Below are 24,005 nucleotides of genomic sequence, written 5' to 3'. Positions count from 1 at the left end.
TTTCCAACACACTGAAACTTCATATTCAATTGAAAATACCACAAAGACAACATCTCAAATGTTGAAATAAAAATTTCATTGTTCCTGAAAATTATATCCTCATTTAGAATTTGATGCCAGTTATACGTCTCAATAAAGTTTCGATAGGGTCATGATTACCACTCCGTTGCATCACCTCTTCTTTTAACAACACTCTGTAAGTGTTTGGGAGCTGAGGGGCCCAATTGCTATAATTTTCAAAGTGAAATGTTTTCCCATTCGTGCTTGATGTGCGATTTGAGCCGTTCAAGAGCTCAGGGTCTCTTTTGTCATATGTTATGTTTCATAATGTGCCAAACATTTTCAAGGGGTGAAAAGGTGGAACTGCAGGGCAGTTAGTACTCAGACTCTTTTAGGCAAGGCAAGGCAAATTTATTTGTATAGCACAATTCATACACCAGGCAATTCAAAGTGCTCCAGAGCAGTGTAATACATACTAGAGGTAAGATCTTAAGCCCAAGCCCGAGCCCGAAATTCGGGCCGGGTCCAAAATGTCAATTATTAACTTTGGGTCGGGTCGGGCCGGGCTTCTCTCTCACTATTTTTTTTTAATAAATATATATTTATTTGAAGTCTGTAATAACCAAATACACGGCTCGGGACACACGCGCGCTTTACGCAGCGCTCAATTCCAGATGTTCAAGAGGACGAGACCCGAGACTGAACTCCCGCACAATACGCACTTTACACCGAGATGACCGCCCTGGACCACCTACCTCAGCAGGTCTGACTTCTGCAAACAGCAGCTGGTCCAGAAACATGTATGAATGGATTCATCCGTGCTGATGCTGGCTTATGAACTGTGCGCTGATAACAAGAAGGATGGTCCCTCTCCTCTTTAGACCGGAGGATGCAGCATCCATGATTTCCAAGAAGAGAAGGCAGCAGCGTTTCTGAATCTGGCCTATATACATTTTTGTCTTTGTGTGGCAGAGATCCAACTTGCATTTGTGGATGTAGCGACAAAATGTGTTCACAGACAATGGTTTCTGGAAGTGTTCCTGAGCCAATGCAGTGATGTCCACAACAGAATCGTGGCTATTTTCAATGCAGTGCTGTCTGAAGACCCAAAGATCACTGCGACCAATATTGGTGTTCGGCATTGTCCCTTGCGTACAGATTTGTCAGATTCTCTGAACTGAATTATATGCAGTGATACAGTATATGCAATGTCGGAAACTGACAAAACATGTTAAAAATCAGAAGATTAAAATGATTAGAATTACATTTTAACACAGTCAACAAAACAGTCACCACAAACATCAAGGGCAAAGGTGTTAGTGGGACTATGATCTCAATCAATGAGGAGATAAATAGATTTTTGAAATCGGATTTGGCTGAACTGATAAAGATTAAGTTCCATGCACTGTTATTTAATTTTGTTAGAGCTATCAGACAGCCAGTCCAGGTTATTATCAACACAGAGGAGGTATACAGTTACCACAGTTTTGCAATGCCCTCCAAGGCATCAAAATGCACTGAAGGAGGGCAACAATGGTCACATGGATGGCCCTACCAAGACAGAAGTTCAAAATATATTCATATTTCCATGTTCTTTTTAGCTATATTTTTTTTGACATTTCTGCTGTATTGTCTGTATTGTACCAGGTGAGCTACCATAATCAGATTTCTTGAGGTCTGTGTACATTGTATTCATTGAGCTATGTTTCAGTCAGAAAAAGGATGTCTGGAGATTCATGTATCAAAATGTGGAAGTAGAAAACATTGGAAGTAGGCTTCTGACATATAAATGTAACTGGAAGCTGCTGGTGTAGGAGCTCCACTCCCTAGACCGGGATTGGATCAGGAGCCACTTGACTTTGTGGGCAGTGGTGCTGGACTGGCCATGGACTCCAGGCCATCAGAGGACAGTTGTTGCTCCAGCTTTCTCTACACATTGGACTTATTCAGTGAGACAGACCCTGCTGGTGGAGAACAGGAGGAGACCCTACCTCATTTATTGTTCCCTTTGGTGACAATCCAGGGTTTCCAAAGGGGCAGGTGTGGAACAGATCTGTGCCTTGGGTTTGGTTTTAATGCCTAGGCCTCCTTGTGGATTGATCTGAGGACCTGTGGCTTCGACTCTGTGGTTACAGAGGGACTGAGACAATGAAGCGTAGTTTTGTAGAAAATGCAGGAGGCTTCTGCAGCCGTGTAAGAATTGCTCATCCTGTTGGATCTGGGAGAGCTTGGAAATCCGACCTGAGTTTTGCGATTGTTTGACTTACCCAAAGGCATGCAGAACAGCCGAAAATGGAGTGTGACCCATCTGTGTTAACTGAGTTGGTGGTGGTGCTAATGCTCAAGATCCATGTACTGGATAACCAATATACCAAAGTTAGTTAAAAACTAAAGAGCAAAAAAAAGTGGCTGCGATCAAGAAGCAATAAACCTCACAGAGTCGCTGTGTAGAGGTGGAGGCAGCTAATGTCTTGAAGTAGGCATTACTCAGGAATAGTGAAAGTGGAAACCATTTCCAAACATGTTAAGAAGAGCAAGTTTCCATATAACTCATATGCATTCAAACATAGTGGAAGATTACAATTACAATTACAATTACAATTAGTCATGTGGCAGACACTTTTATCCAAAGCAACGTACATATGAGATTTTCATACAGAGAGAACAACAAGAGAAGTGCGCTAAAGCAATGGTCCAACTGGACACAGGTGCTATGAGGCAGTGCATAGAGTGCATAGAGTGAATAGAAGATGGTTTTTTTCTTTAAGAAAGAAGGTGTTCAGTAAAGAGCTTGGTCTTTAGTCTTTCTCTGAAGATCGAGAGGGACTCTGCAGATCGAATGGAGTTTGGTAACTCATTCCACCACTGGGTAACCACAGAAGAAAAGAGTCTAGCTAGAGACTTAGGGCCTTTTTGAGTTGGCAACACCAGGCACCATTCCTGGGCAAAGCATAGTGAGCGGGAGGGAGCATAAACCTAAATGGGGAGGTTCGGGTAGAGTGGTTTTGATGGCAATTTTGTAGGCGAGCATGTGGTGACATGCTCATCTGGGCTGGTTGAAGACCAGGCGAGCTGCCGCATTCTGGATCATCTGCAAGGATTTTATCCAGCATACAGGGAGCCCTGCCAGTAAGGAATTACAATTATCGAGGCATGATAGTACCAGCGCTTGTACTAGGAGTTGTGTTGGATGCACAGACAGGTAGGGTCTGATCTTCCTGATGTTGTACAGGGTATGGTCAGCATATGAATGGTATGAGAAGCCATGTGAGCAGATGACTGCACCAAGCGCGGGAGTGTATATTGAAAAGAGAAGGGATCCAAGCACTGACCCTTGAGGTACCCCTGTGGACAAGCAGTGGGCTTTAGGCACTTCTCCCCTCTAAGATACTGCAAAGAATCTCCCTGAGAGGGGGGTCTCAAACCAGCAGAGAGCAGATCCTGAGAAGCCAAGCTCAGCGAGTGTGGAGAGGAGGATTTGGTGGTTAACCGTGTCAAAGGCAGCCGATAGGTCGAGCAATAGTAGAACAAAGGACTGACCAGTAGCTCTAGCTGATCATAGTGTTTCCACTCTAGATAAGAGCATAGTTTCCGTAGAGTATCTGTGTTTGAAACTGGATTGGCTAGGATCATGCAGGTTGTTAGAAAGGAATTCAGATACTTGGAATTCAGAGACTTGATTAAAGACTGTGCATTCAAGAGCCTTGGAAAGGGAAGTGAGGAGTGAAACGGGCCTGTAATTTTAAACCTGAGCTGGGTCGAGTGTAGGTTTCTTTAGCAGTGGGTTACTTGGGCTTGTTTAAAAGCAGTCGGGAACACACCCATTGTAAGTGAGGAGTTGATCATGTAGGTGACAGCAAGGATAAATGTGGGTGAGACGGCCTGCAGGAGGTTGGAGGGTACAGGGTCCAATGGACAGTTAGTGGGGCGAGAGTCAAACAGAAGACTGGAGACTTGCTCCTCTGTGACATGGGAAAATGAGGCAAGTGAGGCCCTGTTAGCTGGTGGTATCGGCCAGGCTCAGAGAACTGGTTGCTGATGGTTGAAACCTTATCAGTAAAGAAGGAAGAAAAGTGATCGGCTGTGAGCAAAGTTGAGGGTGGAGGTGGTGGGGGGTTGATTAGGGAGTTAAAAGCAGAAAATACTCTCCGAGCATCTTTGGCGCTACTGATTTTCTCCTGATAATAAGTGGACTTACCACTTTTCAGATGGGAGGAGAATGCAGACAGGAGAATCTGATAGTCCCTAAGGGTCAGAGGGATGTCCAGTTTTGCTCCATTCTCTCTCGGCTGCTCTGAGCACTGCCTGTTGCTCTCTGTGAGCCATGGACTGGTGGGGGTTTTATGAGCAAGTTTGGATGTAAGTGGGCATAGATTGTTTAGAGAGGCGACTAGAGAAGAGCAGAGTGTCTGCTGCCTCATTCACAGGGAGTGAGGAGAAAACACTGTGAGGAGGCATGGTTGCCCAGACCTCATCAGAGAGTTGAGCCAGCCTGAGGGACCGGAGGTTTCCTCTGAAGGAGACCCTTTGTGGCGGAGCGTGAGGATGCTCTGGTAAGGATAAAGAGAATTGAATAAAGAAGTGATCTGATATATGTAAGGGGGATATTCATCCATAAGGAACAAGTTGGGAGTGCAGTTGAATTTCATTTCAGCTATATTAAGACATCAGAAGGAAAAAATCATTTGGGTGGACTGAAAATGTTTCTTCCATATGCCGAGAAGATAAGAAGGGCAATCCCTGTGCAAATCCTGCAATGCTGTGATGCCATGGTTAGAACAGACACAAAAGCAAAATATAGTGTAAATTGTGAGATTAATTACATTGTTTAAGTGATCGCTGGAAGATGAACTGCATTGCTGGCTTTAATTTATACAGACAAGCAGCTGAAGAAGTAGGAATAGATGGAAAGTGAGAAAGAGTCTAATTACTATAAATGGGACTGAAAAGTTGAATAAACCTCAAATTGTGAAAGATGTGGAACATTAGAATCAGAATCAGAAATCAGAATCAGAAAAGAAAATTATAGGGTTTGAATTGAGTTTCTGCAGGTATATGGAGGAAAGCAATGACTAGTCATGATAATTTTTATAGGTGACTTCACTACAATTTTGTCAATATGACCTGAATATGACCTTTGTGAACGATAGATGGTGTAACTCCAGGCACATCACTATTAAAGAGCAGCACTACTGCCCGGACATCGAGCTGTTGGCTGTTAGTTTGAGGCCATATTATATGCTGCAGGAGTTCTCACACACCATAGTGGTGGCTGTATATATTCCTCCCTCATCAACACTGTGATCAGCAGGCTGCAGACTCAGAAACCACAGGCCCTCTTACTGATCTCTGGGGATTTTAATCATGCCTTTCTGTCCTCCGCTCTGCCCAAAGTCACCCAGTATGTCACAATGTGCCACCAGAGACAATAAAACACTGGACTTATTCTATGCCAACACCAAGGAGGCATGCGAATCATCACCTCTCCCTCCTCTGGGAAGAGCTGATCACAACCTGGTTAATCTCCTGCCTGTATACAAGCCCCTTGTCAGCAGGCAACCAGCTGTGTCCGGCACAGTGAAGAGGTGGTCTGACAAGGCTGAAGAGGCTCTGAAGGTCTGCTTCGAGACAACAGTGTGGGAAAAAATCAGTGACTCTCATGAGGAAGACATTGACAGTTTGACAGACAGCTGAGAACTGTTCGGAGGGAGCTAAGAAGGAAAATCAGGGAGGGGAAGGACAAATACAGGAAGAGAATGGAGGAACAACTGCAGGAGAACAACACCAAGATAGTCTGGAGAGGCCTGAAAACCATCTCAGGCCACCAGGAGCCAAACTCCAAAGTGGGCAGATGAGCTGAACACCTACTTTTCAGGTTTGAGAATGCATCTGCCCCTCCCCCAGCTGCATCAGCCCAGCAGCCCTCCTTTGATCTGCCAGCACTCTGCCCAAGTACCCCACATTATTTAATCCTAGCTATTAAAGAGAAAAAAAAAAAAAGAATAGTTTGCTTCAGGGCTGCACGGTGGCACAGCAGGTAGTGCGCGTGCCTCACAGCAAGAAGGTCACCGGTTCGATTCCCGGGTCGGGCCTTTCGGTGTGAAGTTTGCATGTTCTTCCCGTGCATGCATGGGTTCTCCCCGGGTAATCCAACTTCCTCCCACAGACCAAAAACATGCTCATTAGGTTGATTGGTGACTCTAAATTGCCCCTAGGTGTGAGTGTGAGTGTGAATGGTTGTGTGCTTGTGCCCTGCGATCGGCTGGCGACCAGTCCAGGGTGTAGCCCGCCTCCCGCCCATTGACAGCCGAGATAGGCTCCGGCCCCCCCGCGACCCCGAAAGGAATAAGCGGCATAGAAAATGGATGGATGGATAGTTTGCTTCATAATGCTGGACTGTAGACTGTAGGAAAACAGAGTTTACAAAGATTTAAAATACATCAAATTATCAATTATGAACATTTGAATTACCCATATGCACATACCTGTACTTCACATTTGATACTGTACATGTCTATATGCTACTTTAAGGAAATGTTATGTCTTTGGGATAGTGTATACTATGGATCTGCCAATTGCCAGCAAAAAATTAAACAAAACATTTTACAAATGCTCTGTGATTCACTAACAAACACTGTGATTTGCAAATACAAAACACTGTCAACAAACTAATCTGCAAAGACCAAACAAACCCATCAAAAAAACACACATATATCTAATATTTCATGCTTCTGAAACAACGAGAGCATGTCTTAGAAGTACAAAAAAAATATCAAACAAAGACGTTTGTCTTTCACTCAATAAATCCACCAATCACAGGACTTTTGAAACAATCTTCCATCTATGATTTGTGTTCACAAATGTCCTCCACAATTTGTAATTTGTCCTCCACAAAAGCAGGTGGCACTATGAATTTAAACATTTAAACATGCGCAATTTAAACATGCAAGGAGGTTGAGCTAGAGCCAAAAACACAGTTAGATTTTATTATATAGGGAGAAATAAAAGTGGTTAGAAGAGACAGGGAATTTGCCAAAAGTGGAGAAAGAAACATTCATACAGAATGGAATGAGTTAAAGGTACATGTAAGCACAGATCGTGTCAGTTGTGATTAAGGTATGGACGGACAGTGACAGTGGTAATGAAGATATATATTGGGTTCAAGCAAGTCTGTGTCAGTTTATTATTATCATTTGCTTCAAGCCCCAAAGGGCTTGATAAATGAAAAATTTAGATTAAATAAAACATGGCTGCCATTGACCAGTAAACCATGAAAAGGGCAGGGCTTAGAGGGAAAATAGCCATAATTTTAATGATGTGTGCCATCATGATAATTCTTAATTAATGTCTTCAGACTGTGTTCACACCAATTTCGGTGCACATGCTATGGGGGCAAGTATTAACCAAAATGTCAAGTTTTATATTGTTTGGTGCATGTGGGCGTGGACTGTCACATATTTGGTCATATTTACTCACTGGAGACATCTCCTGAACATACACACCCAGTTTTGTTCAAATCTGAGGAAGGGAGGACAAATTACAGAACATTGAGTGCAGAATTATTGAAATGCTGCAGACCCTGTGATGATGAAACAAGTGATTGGTCTCACTAATTGTTCAAACAAAATGAAACTACCTGAAGTGGCTTTACTCAAATTCTGAAGACTGAAGCCAATTCATTGCTACAGCATATTCCTTTATAATAAAATCCAACTGTTGTTTCGGCTGTTCCAACTGCTATGCTCTGCTATGACTCAACCTCCCGGCATGTTTAAATAAACTCATAGCACCATTTGTTGTGGAGAGCAAATTACTACGTTTGGTAGAAAATCCTAAGCGCAAAACATTGCAGAAAGAATCTTCTAAAAGTAAATGGACTGCATTTATATAGTGAATTTTTAATCTACTTTGACTACTTAAAGCACTTTACAACACATGCTTCATTAACCCATTTACACAAACTCACACGCTGATGACACAGTATTGGGAGCAATTTGGGGTTAAGCATCTTGCCCAAGGACAGCTGGGGATCAAACCAACAGCCCTCTGATTGGTGGACGGCCTGCTCTACCTCCTGAGCCACAGCCAAGTCTTACAATACCAAGTGATACAAGAATTTAAATTTGCACTCACTATATTTGCTGATTCTAAAAATTGTTTACTGTGTACTTTTTATTTACTGTATAATAAGATTGTAACCATTTGCAAACAAACTATGTTTACCGAGGATGGTTTTATAAAACCTTCCTGAGCCATGTAGAAATATCTTTCATAGAATCATGTGCTTGGCAAAGTAGTGAACCTCACCCCATCCTTTCTTGTGCACGACTGAGCCTTTCCAGGATGTTCCTTTCATACCTAATGATGATACTAACAAATGATACCAATGAACCTGTTTTACCTGTGGAACAACATCAGGTGTTTTTTGAGCATTCTACAACTTTCCGAGTCTTTTGTTGCTCCTGTCCCGACTTGGTTGAAACAAGTTGGCATCAAATTCAGAAAAAGTATATATTTATAAAAATCAATGCAGTTGATAAGGTAAAACATCAAATATATAGTCTTTGCACTGTTTTCAGCTGGAGTCCATTATGTCAAAAAGGACACTTTGTATATAAAGCTGTTACAAAACATGCTCTTTATTTGCAATGTTCACATTGCTTTATTTACACGTTGTTAATGTTTTGATTGTAATGGGCAATTGATCAAATAAGTTCAAAGGAGAAAATGTTTAAAAGAACTGTGTGTACCGCTTACCTCTCTGAAATGTTTGAGGATGTCGTTGATGATGATCTCTTGGGTCTCGTAGGGGTGCACTCTGGTGAAAGGGTACATGTTGATGACAGCGTCTTCAAACCGAACCAGAGGAAAACCCAGGGTGCCTTTCAGAGCCTATGGTGACAAAAAATAACATCCATGTAAATATATGAAAGCAGAGCAGCTGATGGGAGAGGAGGCAACAGAGTGACATCAAGTCTGACCCATAAATGGATCAAACTTTTAAAGTCGTACAACTAAAATAAATTTTAACAACACTTCTTATTAATGCAGGCCTAAAACAATAGGTCCATAGCTTCTTTAATCCTAAAAATGTGACATTTACCCTTCTGTCTTTGTCAGCTGATTATGATAACTGGATGGTCTTATTAACCTACAGTTTCATACATATATTATATTTATAATATATAACTATTATAAAGTGAAATTGCTAGTGCCTCCGAATGGTTAGTGCTGAATCCAGCTACAAACTGTTCCAAATGTTGAGAAAGGAATCTTGAATACAGGCGACAGTTCCAGGTTCCTTTGTGTCTTGAATCTTTATTTTCTGTGAAGATAAAGCTTAATCATATTGATAATGCCTCAAACGACATCACTGCAGGGTTTTTAAATGATTTTAAATTGCTTTGAGATTAAAACAACCCTACTCCACCTTTGAAGCCTTTCTGTTTTACAGCATGCAGTTACAGGTGCAGTCTGCTGTCAGCGTAGGTCTTTGAAGAAGGTGATGTCACCACCCAGTGAAGCCAGTAAGTTACATTTAGCTCTCCACCAAAGTTGATTTTTTGACAGATTTCTGAAGCTGCACACATAAAAAAATCAAAGGAGAAAAAACAAGATCATCTTACCTTGAGATCAGGAGGCAGCTTGTGAGAGGTGAAGACACTCAGTTTGACCTGAGGGAGGCTGATCTTCAGGTTTTCAAAGTAGTAACGTTTGGGAGGTCCTGTGTCCTCATTGAGCTTCCCATGGAGGTTTTCATCCAACCTCTCCAGCTCTGCAGTCATTACAGTTTTTTTTAAGCAAAACAACCTGCTTACTCAGAGAACAAACTAGCATTCCAATGTGACCTCTAATGACCCACCAGCTTCTGTCTGTCCATATCCAAAGAAACTAAGCAGCTTGAGCAGCAGTTTCTCCTCGATGATGACTGTGAAGCGCCGGGCCGTCACCATGAGGTGCTGTGAACACATAATGGTTATATCATTATTTGCTACATTTCTGTTTACTACTGCTGTATGAGGTCATCAGCAGTGACATGACAAATTTGGAGTTGGTGATCTCAATCAGAGGAAAAAATACCCAGGACTAATCGGCGACCAAAATTTCAAATAAATTGACACTGCTGGAAAAGAACAATCTTTGACATCATCATAAACTGCTGAGGTGCACATTAAAAGTCCACTGTACTGAAAAGTACACTGAACAAAAATATAAACGCAACACTTTTGTTTTTGCTCCCATTTTTCATGAGCTGAACTCAAAGATCTGAAACATTTTTTATATACACAAAAGATCGATTTCTCTCAACTATTGTTCACAAATCTGTCTAAATCTGTGTTAGTGAGCACTTCTCCTTTGCGGAGATAATCCATCCAACTTCACAGGTGTGGCATATGAAGATGCTGATTAGACAGCATGAATATTGCACAGGTGTGCCTTAGGCTGGCCACAATAAAAGGCCACTCTGAAATGTTCAGTTTTATGACACAGCACAATGCCACAGATATTGCAAGTAAAAATGCAAAAGTGTGCTTCAATCTGCCCAAGACGGGGCAGCTTGGAGTTGGAAAATATGCATGAAAATGAGAATAAGGTGTTTTGTTTTTGTTCCTGGGGGGGAGAAAAAAAAAAAAAAAAGATATATACATTGTGTGCTTTTGTTTGGAGTAGTTGTTGATGCAATTCGGATCATACATATATGTTTTGTATGCATGCCTAAGTGTTTTTATTTCTTTACTCAAGTACTATGCAAAATGCTCTGTACGCTCTGCAATTGATCTTAATAAAAATATTTTGAAAATGAGAATAAGGTCAAGATACTCACTTGCCTAATAATTGTGCATGCAGTGTACGTACGTACAGACAGGCAGAGAAACATCTGGTGCGGAGACACAGGAACAGTTAAGGTGTGGACAGATGAAGCTACACCAGCTCTACAGGACTGTTTTGAGTGCACAAACTGGTACATGTTCAGAGATGCTGCCATCTGGGTGAACCACATCTCTCTCATCTTCCAACACTTATCCGGGGTCGGGTCGTGGGGGCAACAGATTAAGCAGGGGACCCCAAACTTCCCTTTCCCGGGCCAAATTAACCAGCTCTGACTGGGGGATCCTGAGGCGTTCCCAGGCCAGTGTGGAGATATAATCTCTCCACCTAGTCCTGGCTCTTCCCCGTGGTCTCCTCCCAGCTGGACATGCCTGGAACACCTCCCTGGGGAGCCCCCTCAACTGCCTCCTTTCAACACAAAGGAGCAGCGGCTCAACTCCGAGTCCCTCACGGATGACTGAGCTTCTCACCCTATCTCTAAGGGAGACGCCAGCCACCCTCCTGAGGAAACCCATTTTGGCCGCTTGTACCCACGATCTAGTTCTTTCACTCATGATCCAGCCCTCATGACCATAGGTGAGAGTCGGAACAAAGCTTGACTGGTAGATCGAGAGCTTTGCCTTCTGGCTCAGCTCTCTTTGAACCACATCTGTCTTGAAGAAATACATTAACAGTGACATCATGATGATGAATGGAGATTAGAGATCTATCCAGAGCCAAGGAAGCTGCTTTTTGGTCAGGTGACAAGAAAGCATAGGCTACAACATTGCCAGATCAAGACTGAAAGCTGGCATAAAAGAGGCAAAGCAGAGATATCAGCAGAGACCAGAGAGAGACCTCAACAATAACAAGATCAAAGATATGTGGCAAGTGAACTTCTTTTAACCCTGAGGGAATATGGATTATCAGGTTATAAACTCAACACCCACAAATCTCAAATTTTGACATTTAATTATTCTCCTAGCCAACCCATCAGAGAGAAATTTAAAGTCAGTTGGGACTCAGAGTCAATTAAATACCTAGGTATGAATATTCCAAAACACCTGAACATGATTATGTCAGAGAATTACGACCCCCTAATTTCCCAAATTAAATCTGATCTAACCAGGTGGAATCTAGAGGCCAAGAATTCGCTATAAGACTCTTCACTAGCAAAAGACAGAAGGAAAGAAAAGACAGAGCTCCTCACCTTATCTCTAAGGGAGCACGCTGCCACCCTGCGGAGGAAACTCATTTCAGCCGCTTGTATCTGGGACTTCACTCTTTCGGTCATGACCCAAAGTTCATGACCATAGGTGAGGGTAGGAACGTAGCTTGACTGGTAAATCGAGAGTTTCACCTTTCGACTCAGCTCCTTCTTCACCACAACAGACCGATACAGTGACCGCACTGTTGCCGCTGCACCGATCCGCCTGTCAATCTCACGCTCCATCCTTCCCTCACTTGTGAACAAGATCCCAAGATACTTAAACTCCTTCACTTGAGGCAGGAACTCTCCCCCAACCTGGTGGGAGCAAGCCACCTTTTTCCGGTCTATAAGGGTGGCATTCGTGGGCGGGAGCCCAGACGACCCAAACCCTGGATGACGACTCTGGCCAGTGACATTCCTTTACAAGCATTTATAGGGGGCAGTGGGTTATTTAGTTGTCTAAAAGACATAAATCCATGGATAAAAATGTCAATTAGGATTTGGCACAGGGTAGTCAATTAAAACAAGGCCAAAGAACCATACTGGATCATAAGATGGCTAGCATATGACTCAGATATCTTACCAAACAGGATGGATGCAAGATTTAAACAGTGGGCCGATAAAGGGTTAATAAAACACAGTGAACTCTATGAGGGGGGCACACTGTGACAATGCCAGGATCTTAAAAATCGATTTGGTTTTACCAATCAAGATTATTATAGATTATATATAGATTTTTGCAACTTAGACATTACCCAGAGAAAACAATGAAAAAGGGAGAATTGCAACAAACTAATTTTGGTATAGTGAAGATATTCCTACTCAGCTACAGGTCAGACCCTGGACATGGATATATCGAACATATCAGACGTTGCAAGAGCTAGTAAGGGAGGATACTCCATGTATAAAAGAGAAGTGGGAGAAGGAGAGTAACATCATAATGCAGATGGAAACATGGGAAAAAAATATTTTGCAACAGTGGAGCTCTGTCCTGGAGAGAATTTGGGTGGAAAAGTATGGTTAGGTTTTTTTAGAGTTCCAGCTCAAAGGACTTCTCTGGGAGGAAATACATCTTGCTGGAGATCCTGTGGTGAGAGCAAGGCAACACATTTTCATGTGTTTTGGGATTGCCCGGTCATTTCAAAATATTGGGAAAAAATTAAATTGAACATGGAGAAAATCATGAAAATAGTGATTCCATCAGAGTTTACGAATAAAAACGAGACTAAATGTGGTTAACAAAATAAAAACTCTGCTAAAATGTCTCTTCATTTTCGTTGACTAAAATGAGACGAGACAAAGGGCTCTATTTTCAATGCCGGCGCGGCACATGCTGCAGCAGTAGAACAGAATTAGAATACAATTAGAAAAGAAAGAAAAGAGAGAGAACTATATATATAAAAAGCAAACAAAATATTTATATTGAGAATATATATATAAACAAAATTTACCACAAAATATAGAACAGAATATAAAACAATATATATATATTGAGAAAAAATAAACAGTATATACAAATGGGTGTGCAAAGTAATATGAACGCATGTCATGAGACATGAGTGATGTCAGTCTCCTCCTGGGAGAAGTTTGGGCATCAGACACTTTCCTGTGTGGTCTCAGTCATCCTCGGAACTTGCCATGGGCCTGGCCAGCAGCGTTCATAAGGTGAGGCGAGGAGCTGCTATGATTGGTGAAAATTTGACTCGGCTATGTCAAACCCACTCCACCCCTTCTCGCCTCCCTCTTTCAGAGTTGCACCGCTGGGTGGGACTGAGATAAGAAGGAGGAGGAGATGCGCCGGCGGTGCAGCGCACGAAAATACCAAAGTCTGCGTCGCCACGCCCCATCAGCGCAGCGGACCTGACTTTGCGCCGCGCCTACGCCGCACCAGTGGCAGAGTTGAAAATAGAGCCCGAAATGTTATAACGTTAATTCGTCTCGTTTAGTCGCGTTGCTATCATTTTGCAGTTTAAGTTTCCTGTGTCTCACTTCAGGGGCTGCATCAGGTCGCACTGCGCAGTCCCAGGCGACATCACGGCATTAGTTCCCACTCGCGGAAGATGCAGCTGCAGTAGGTTAGCGTTAACGACAGACAACTGACACAGAGAATGGGACTGATGGCCGGCCAGCCAGCTTTGGTTGGTAAAATAAATATGTTGTGAATTCAAATCAGCGTCTTCGTGTCTGGAATGGATGTATTCTTGAGTATATAAGGTAACAATAATATAATAATAAGACAACCTTGTTTGAATTGTGAAATGGGTTTGGCTAAAAGAAAATTTTGGTTTTGTCTATACTACTAGGTAATTAGACTATATTGACTGTCTTAAATAGTCAATATAGTCAATTGCATTACTAAAAATAGACTAAAATACAATTTTCATTGACTAAACCTAGACTAAAATGTCATCAGTTCTCGTCGACTAAAACTAGACAAAAATAGTCATGGATAATTCTGACTAAAATAAGACTAAAATGCTCAGACTTTTAGTCGACTGAAACTTGACTAAAAAGAGTATGAACATGACTAAAACTAATAAAAACTAAAATGACAGCTTGACACAAGACTAAAATTAAAATAGGCCACCAAAAACAACACTACTGTGAAGGGACCAGAAAACAAATATATGTATAATATTTATACTCTTGGCAAGTACGAAAGCAATCGCAAGAAAATGGTCGGCAAAAGATTCTCCTACAGTCGAGGATTGGATCCAAGTGGTTCAGGATGTTCTTGTAATGGAGAAGCTAGCATTCATTCTCAGGCTTGAACAAGATAAGTTTTTAAGTTACTGGAAAATCTAGATAAACTATCTAGCAACTTATAGACAAGAAGCTGGGTAAAGTGATAAAAAAAACCCTAGTTTCTGACTCCACTCATTTGGTTCTGTTCTCTGTTTCTGTTCAGCAATTACACTATCAATAGTCAGTGTTATTCATGTATGTAGCAATCTAGCTTTAGTTAAATTACTTTTACTATCATTTGTATTGCTGTTGCTCTTGTTATCACTGTTATAACCCCACGATAAGATACTGTTCGCAGGGGAAATCATGGTTAAAGGAAGGTCTATATGGGGAGCAGATAAACTCTTTATTTTTACGGCTGTTATTGTTATTTTCTAGTTAGCATTATAATTTCATAATTTTTCAGATACTTAAGTTGCCCATCAATTCAGGTACAAGTTTACCTGTATAGAGTACGGTGATAGAGAGCGTAGCTCTCACTTTTCTCTGCTGTGGATACTGAGAGTGGCAGGCCCTCTTAAGGCAGAGTAGACTTGACAGTAATATGTCAACAAATATTCCAAATTCAGATATATATTCTAATAGTAAATGGGGGAAGAATGGTTGCCCAAATTCTAAATTTAAATTCAGGAAAATGGTGCATTTATGCTGCTGAACAAAGCTAGTTGTCTGGATCCACACGCCCATCACCTAAGTCATTTAAAAGAGGAACAAAAGGAGAAGGTGCAGGTGGTAATACTGGAGGAGATTAAACAAATACATGTAGAAGCTGCAGGAGGGACATGCAGTGCAACCGAACCTAGTGCTGGAATATATCTTGATCAGCAAACCACAGGGAGAACCACCCTAATAACTATGGGGGATCACTTCAGGGGCATGTGTTGCACGGACAGGTCACACCAGGACAACACTCTGCTGCTTCAAAAGATATGTCAATGTAAGAACAACAGTCTCTAATATCTGCTCAACAAATCCACTCATGTGTAGGGGAATATAGAAAGGGGCACCAACCTTCATCAGCTCAGAAGGATTTTATTTATTCTTTTCTTTTAATGCTGATACCATAATAATAAATGAATTAATGGTAGATCAGTCTCATCATCTGAAGCATAAGATCTCGATACAGTGACTGTCTGTTGGCAGCTTAAAGCATGGAAAATGCCCACTTCCGTGCCAGCGGTGCTCTGATAATGGCCTGTCCTGAACTGACACAAAGGGGGCCCCAGGCTGTCACTCGTTGCTCCGATCTGTGCTGTGGTCGAGCTGCGGTGTTGAGATTCAATATTGGACAGAGATTCTTCAGGGGCTGGTCCTTTGGGGGTGGTAACAGAAGAGGAGCGGCTCTCTTGGTGGCTATTTTAGCCAGAGAGATGGGTTGAGGATGGCCACAGGACTTAAGTCTGAAGAGGCTGACTGCCATATGGCCGGTTGAAAATATCTACAAAAAATATTATTACCTGATTGCCTCAATGGTTAAAGAAGAGTTTGGCTTTAACTTTGAAAAAGTTGTGCGGTTTAACGTGGTGAGCAGAAGTTACAGTTACATGAGGACTGGAAAAAGAACTAGCGAAAAAAGTCTTTCTGAAGAGAAGAGGTAAACAACTGAAAGTGAAGTACACGCAACTGGAGTCAAGAGAAAAGTAAAAGTAAAGATTGAGCATTTGACGCGGGCTGCGGGGGAATATGTGCTCCAGGGCATATATAGTAAAATTGGACAGAAAATACAGTCCAAACTTCTCTAATCCTTTTCTCCAATATTTACGATAATGACCCATCAAAAGTCATCAGCTGAGGGGTGTGTCTTTGACAGGCCTTTGCTTGCTGCAGAATGATTACAGGTGAACAATTTCGTCCTTGGGTGAAAAGGCCTTAAGTAACAGTTGCGTGCTTCTCACTATGGTCAATCACAGAGTTTAAATGATTTTTTTTTTTTTTAAATATTTTATCAAGTTTTATAGAAAACATACAAATGACAATGACCACAGCAACAGCAAATAATGTTTAAGTGCACTATACAACAAAACAATCAAAAGACGAAGACAAAATAAATACATAAAAATAGAATAATGATAATACAAGCAAAACAGTAATAACAGAAGTAAAATAAAAACAAATAAATAATTGAAAAAGCAGCAGTAGTGATGATCTTCAAGTTATTGCAACATTCTCATCCTTTCCCATCCCATCCTCATACTTTAAAAACTGTTTGTTTTTTTCCCTCTAACAATATATGTAAGTTTTTCCAACACAGATATGTTGCTCTTTCAACTATAACTTTACAGAGGGCAACTGTATATCTTTCCAGAAAAGAGTGATCAGTCTTCTAGCTTGAAGAAGCCCAAAATCAGTCAGGCAAAAAATATCTTTCCATCCCTGGACCCTCAGTGTTGATTTCAGCTCATCATCCCATGCAATCTCCCCCACGAAACTAATTAGCAAACTCAGCACTCTGGGTACCACACTCTAATTGAATATTGGACTTCCTCACAGATCCCAGACGCTAGTGCTCAACATCATATCCCTCGTGGGTTGAGCGTATGAATGCGTGTGTGAATTTTGGCTTGTGTTGTAAAGCACTTTGAGTGGTCTATCCATCCATTTTCTATGCCGCTTATCCCTTTCGGGGTCGCGGGGGGGCCGGAGCCTATCTCGGCTGTCAACGGGCGGGAGGCGGGGTACACCCTGGACCGGTCGCCAGCCGATCGCAGGGCACAAACACACAACCATTCACACTCACACCGAGGGGTAATTTTAGAGTCACCAATCAACCTAATGAGCATGTTTTTGGTCTGTGGGAGGAAGCCAGAGTACCCGGGGAGAACCCACGCATGCACGGGAAAAACATGCAAACTTCACACAGAAAGGCCCAACCCGGGACTCGAACCAGCAACCTTCTTGCTGTGAGGCACGCGGACTACCTGCTGTGCCAATGTGCAGCCCTTGAGTGGTCCAATAGACTAGAAAAGCACAATATAAATACATTCCATTAACCATTTACAATAGAGAGCATCCTGACTGGAAATATTCAAATAAGCATGGTATGCATGGTATGGTCTGGAATTTCCCCTCATGGGACGAATAAAGGCATATTGAATGCGCACAGCCCAGGACAAGAGGGCTCTCCAGCAGGGCTGACGTGCCGAGGTAAGTGTATTGTCTCACTTCCTGTTTCCGGTTGCTGTGTTAGTAGTAGCGTGCGTTTGTCGCGCTTTCTCCTCCGAGTGTAATTTGCTCTGTGTTTTGTTACAGCGGCCTTTTATTCGCGCTCTAAAGTAACATTAGTTCTGCTCAAGCACCCATAAGTCTGTTTATTTAGCGACCGTTAATTTTATTTGTCTACGCGCTTGTCTGCTCTGCTAGCTACACCAGCTTAGCCTAGCAGCTAGCGATGGCTTCTTTCTGTCCCTCTCCAGCTCTCTCCTGCTTGGTGTGTCACATGTTTAGCTACTCCTCTGCCTCCTTTAGTGATACTGGTACATGTGATAAATGTTGTTTATTTGGTGAGTTGGAGGCGAGGCTTAGTGAATTGGAAGCTCGGCTCCGCACCATGGAAACCAAACCATTAGCTGTAGTTAGCCAGGCCAAAAAGTAAACCAAAAGTACAGAGAAGAGGAGTTAAACATAAAAATCTAATTAAAATTAAAACAACCACTGCAATAGTACAACAAGATAGGAGAATTAAATGTGGACTCCTTAACATCAGATCTCTGTCCTCTAAAGCTGTTTTAGTAAATGAGTTAATATCAGACCATAATGTTGATTTATTTTGTCTGACTGAAACCTGGCTGTGTCCTGAGGAGTATGTGAGCCTAAATGAAGCTACTCCTCCAAGCCATATTAATACTCACATTCCTCGAGGCAGCGGCAGAGGAGGTGGAGTTGCAGCCATTTTTGACTCAAGTCTTTTAATCAACCCTAAACCTAAACTCGACTATAACTCATTTGAAAGCCTTGTTCTCACTCTTTCTCATGAAAAATGGAAAACAGTGCAGCCAGTGTTATTTGTTACAGTATACCACTCTCCTGGGGCCTCATGTACAAAGACTTGCGTGGATTTCCTACTGAGACATGGCGTACGCTCAAATCCAGAAAACGTCATACGCACAAAAATATCCAGATGTATGACTCTGTGCGCATGCACAAATCCAAGCACATTTCCTTTGTACATCCCAATCAACGTGTAATTGAGTGCACATGTTGGAGTACACGACCCCTCCCTGTCCACACCCCTATTTAAATACGCAAATCATATTTAAATGAGCCCGGCACCTGGGATTCCGTCTCTGCACATCAGAAAATCAAAAAAGAATTTGACCAAAAGCGAATTGGAGGCGCTACTCGCTGAAGTGGAGGTGCACAAAAATGTGCTCTTTGGCACGCTGTCCTCCAGCATAAGCAACAAACAGAAGAGGAGTGAGTGGGAGAGTGTGTAACAGACTGTCAATGGTCTTGGTCAATTGGTCAGTCTGAGGGTTGGTGAGAGGGGTCATCAGCCAGCTCTTAAGTGGGTAGCCACGGTCGCCTGGGGTCAATTGAAAGCAGACAAAGATTTACAGTTTCCATTTGTTAATTTTATACACATGGATCACACACTATTGTTGCAGATTAGTGCAGAAGTGTGCCGGGGAAAATGTGAGGCTGATTAAGACATTTCACGCTTTATGCACAGTGTTATTAACATGAGTACTTTAAACACAGAGACAATCAGGGGCTTGTTAGAAAGATCTTAAGCTGTAGTTTAACCAGCAAGAAACAAGAAATCACTAACTTTAACCACTGACTAGCAATGATGCTGTGAAGACAGGATAGAATTTGGGGACGCACATGCTGAATGCGCATCATGGGGATTAATATTAGGACAATTACACAAATAAATGTACTCACCAAGAAGCCACCATCGCGCACAGAGCCAGCTTGTAAGTCTGTTCCCAACCATGCTGTTACTCAGAATGTATCGTGCGTTGAACCAGGCCACCTCGCTACGATGTTGGTTAATTGCATTTGCACATCACATATGATCTGTACATTGATCAAATGAAAATGTTTCCTGTTGACATATATAAATTCATCATGTGATGGCGCTTTTATAGCAATAATTGGAGTCGATAGCTCCAATTACATCTGGAAAACCAGCTCTTGCTGCAAATTGCTCTTTATTATTGACCTGTTCAGCTGCATTGTATGGGAATTTGATATACCTGGCTGACGTAAGGGATAATGCCCGACGAGGTGTCCATTATTAGAAATGAATGGATGATGCAGAGGGGTGAACCGTCCGGTGCATGGTCACTTACGAAAGAAATAAATATTAAATCAGTTATTAATACGTTAATGTTGTTTTTTACCATTAAGATCGGGAGTTTTTCTAAATAAGCGGCTGAGTGGACTATTTAATATCTCTCGTTGTGACGTGTTGCCAAGGTAACCGGCTCTGGCCACAGAACCTGCAGCTCCGTTGGCCGCAGCTGTTACATTAGGCCGAATCAGTGGAGGGAAGTGAGATGATTGCTTAACGTTATGTTACATGATACATTTCAGAGGGCAAGTGCACCTCTTACCGCTTGTGTGTGTCCAGAGGATGATGAGACATTTTGTTTCAAAGAATCAAAGTCCACAGATAGTTTCCTAAATCGTTTTTATTGCAAGAAATATTATCCACCATTCACTCTGATCATTAAATGTGTATCAAGTCTATCCTAAATCTGTTGCCACGGTTACCAACTAGTGTTTGAGCCAGCGCAATAATTTAGAACAATCAGGCTATTTGACCGAAACTTTTTTATAGGTGTCCTACAACACTTTTTAATGGACACCCTGCAGCCAATCAGAATCGAGTATTCACCCAGACCATGGTATAAATGCGGATAATTCCGTCCCACACGGCTGGCGTGGCTCGGCTCAGGGTCGACTGGCACAGTCCCGATCGGTCGGCCAGCTCCCCCTGGAATGCCCCGGTTGCTAGGAGCCCCAGTGTGGTCAGCACCTGTATGGACACAGGCAGCACATGGCTCCTTGCTGTGTTGCGCTCCAAGGCCGGCTGCAGCTCTGCGCACAGTTCCATGAGGATTGCCCTCGGGAACCTAAAGCGGCTGATGAACTAGTTGTCATCATTTGCCAGTAAATCATCTCTGTCTCTGAACACACACTCTATTCTTATTGCACCATTTGCAATATCTTCTAATACTGCTAAAGCAGCCACTGTTTTGAACGGTATTTTTTTGTACCACTTTGCGCATGCTTTTATATCCACTCATGTAATTGCAGACACGTGAGTGTTAATTTTTTTCAGTGTTAATTGTTCATGTGTCTCCGATGTACACATCCCAGCATCACCTCTAAGTGTTGGCAAAGGATCCACAGCTGTAGAAACGTGCTTACACCAGCCATGAAGTTGGCGTGAGGCACCGCACATGTCCACGGTCATTTCACTCTTGATAAAACTGAACTTTCCCGTGAAAAAGTGCATATGCCACGTTTTTGTGCGTACGCACCCTTTGTACATGAGGTCCCTGGTCCCTACTCCGAATTTATAGCTCAGTTTTCAGAGTTTCTATCAGGTTTAGTCCTTAAAGCAGATAAAGTAATTATTGTAGGTGACTTTAATGTACATGGCGACGTTGATAATGACAGCCTTAGCACTGCGTTTATTTCAGTATTAGACTCAGTTGGCTTCCATCAGAATGTACATGAACTGACTCACTGTTTTAACCACACCCTCGACCTTGTTCTGACATATGGCATTGAAATTGAAGACTTAACAGTCTCCTCACAGAATCCTCTTTTGTCAGACCATCATTTAATAACTTTTGAATTCATATTACCAGACTACCATCCAGTAGGCAAAAATTCTTATACCAGACTCCTGTCTGATAGTGCTGTAGCTAAATTTAAGGATATGATCCCATCAGTATTTAATTCAATGCCATGTCTCAATACAACAGAGGAGTCTTATGCTAACGTTAGTCCCTCCCAGATTGACTACCTGATTGATCATGCTACAGGTTCATTGCGTATGACACTTGACTCTGTTGCTCCCCTAAAAAAGAAGATAATTAAACAGAGGAGGTTAGCTCCATGGTATACTCCTCAAACCCGCAAATTAAAGTAAACTTCACGGAAAATAGAAAGGAAATGGCGTTCTACCAATTTGGAAGAATTTCGGTTCGCCTGGCAAGACAGTCTTAAAATATACAGGAAAGCCCTCCGCAGTGCCAGGGCAGCCTATTACTCTGCACTAATAGAGGAAAAAAAGAAGAATCCCAGGTTTCTCTTCAGCACTGTAGCCAGGTTGACAGAGAGCCATAATTCTGTTGAACCATGTATTCCTTTGCGTGCTTGCTCATGAGGGAATTGTTGGGTCTCTGTAGATAAAAGAGCTTGGCCTGTACCAGCTCTGTATGGAAAGTGTCCTGAGAAAACTTTTGTTGTGATTTGGCGCTATACAAATAAAATTGAAATTGAAATTAAATCTCTCCCTTTTTCAACGGACTACTCCTCTGGCATACGTTCACCTAGAGACGGCATTCCAACTTTAAAACATAGACACAAGTCTCGGGTATTGGTGTATTAATTCTCGTTTTGATAGGTCGTATAGTTGTTGAGCTGTCGCCGTTCAATGACCGTGACCGTTTTGGGAGAAATTGTGACTTTATAATGGGTGTGTATTGCACGGAATGTTGTGCTACAGTGGAGGGGATTAACTGCCAGAGTGGAGAGACGCTCTGAAAAGTGTCTGAAATTTTTTCTTTCCACGCTCCTCCAAACCACAAATTTTGCTCTACGTGCATGAGAGAGTTGTAGTGCCGCTTGCGCTGATCCTCACGATGTGCCTTGCTAAACGATAGGACTTACGTTTTTTGAGTTCTCAGCCTCTGAGCAAGGAGAGCGCCTCTGACCTCGCCCATAAGGTCCAATACAAATCAAAAACAGGAGAGACAGAAGCCAGCCATTTTTCAACTCGCTCTAAAATCGGCATTTTTGAACCCAGCGAAAAAAGAAAGTGATCAGTGTGTACAGCAAAGCCTTGTAGCTCTGATGGTGAAAATATTTCAGCAATAGGAGTTTCGGTTTTCACGTGAGAAGCGTTTGCTCGAGGGGTGCGCAGAGGCCAAATTCAGACGTTTCTGTCTCTGCTCTTCATTGACTCCAATCAAATGCATGTGACATCATGGATCAGGCCACCTCAAGTTGCTGTGGCAACCTCAGCACTCCTCTCCCACACACACATATGTAGCTTCAGCTGCAGCTGTGCAGCTCAGTCAAATGATCAGTTCTCCATTAAGCTCTGTGGTGACATGCTAACAGATGTTGTCAGATATTGTCAGATGTTTTAATGTGTTATTTGACATGCTAATGTTAGCATGCTAATGCTGACATGCTAACCTTGGCTAAAATGATTGGTAAAGGCATTCTGATGGTGTTTGAGACCTTCTCAATGTGTTTTTTAACATGCTAATGTGAGCTTAGTATTGTCGCCAATGCTGAAATTGGGTCCTATGAATGGGTGTGACTTGTAATTTTGGGTTGTCGTGCTTATATGATAGCACTAGGCACGCGCACGGCCCAGCGTTTGCCACACGGCCCAGTGTTTGCGCACTGTATCACTCTCCAAATTTCCCGCCGAGGGGAATTTGTTTAGTTAGTGATACAGTGCTTTTGCCTGAGCTTCGCCCCTGCTGTGTTCAGTGCAAAGCACTGAACCACTATTGTTCTTCTGCGTGTTTCTTAAATCAGCAATATTTCCAGATTTTTAACTCCTTCATAATTCCAGCCAGAAATTTCATTTAAAATCTAAACTATTCATCTTACCTAGCAGAATTTTTCTACAATTCAACTTTGTGATATGTCCTGTACTCTTCCAATAATTAATTTTTTTCAACAATATTTTTAACATTGAAGTCTATGGAACACACGTTTGGAAAAGCTCAAACCCAGCCCTCTTTCAACTCTAACTACTCCTTCATACTTTCAGCTAGAAATTTCATTCAACTTTTAAACGGGTCAGAAGAAGTTGTACTTTACATGTTGTACACATCGTTTTGGTATGTGTCATAGTTTCGGCGATATCATAATTTAAGTTTACTGCTGTTTTCCGAGCCTTTCAGATCTGTCCCATTGGTGTGTATTGCGCCCAGCTAGAGCGTATCACGTGACCTACGCTCTAACGCTGTCTGGCTTGAAAAAATCTCTTTCAACCTCTTGTATTTCCCTCATTTGTCAACCCTCATGCGCAATTTCTACA

The 24,005-nt window shown here is 42.2% G+C and overlaps 1 protein-coding gene across 3 annotated transcripts in view; it reads right to left on the bottom strand.

The window, feature by feature from the left end:
• vps13d (vacuolar protein sorting 13 homolog D) overlaps positions 1-24,005 on the bottom strand; it is a 261,953-nt gene that overhangs the window by 18,673 nt on the left and 219,275 nt on the right. For all 3 annotated transcript variants that reach the window (XM_070967714.1, XM_070967716.1, XM_070967715.1), the window contains 3 exons: positions 9,863-9,959; positions 9,627-9,775; positions 8,758-8,892 (listed from right to left, as the gene is read on the bottom strand). In XM_070967714.1, the coding sequence (XP_070823815.1) occupies positions 8,758-8,892; positions 9,627-9,775; positions 9,863-9,959 (381 nt within the window). The remainder of the gene's footprint in view (positions 1-8,757; positions 8,893-9,626; positions 9,776-9,862; positions 9,960-24,005) is intronic.

This window comes from Chaetodon trifascialis, chromosome 8, assembly GCF_039877785.1.
Source record: "Chaetodon trifascialis isolate fChaTrf1 chromosome 8, fChaTrf1.hap1, whole genome shotgun sequence".
NCBI lineage: Eukaryota > Metazoa > Chordata > Actinopteri > Chaetodontiformes > Chaetodontidae > Chaetodon > Chaetodon trifascialis.
This window is presented reverse-complemented; position numbering and strand designations above follow the sequence as displayed.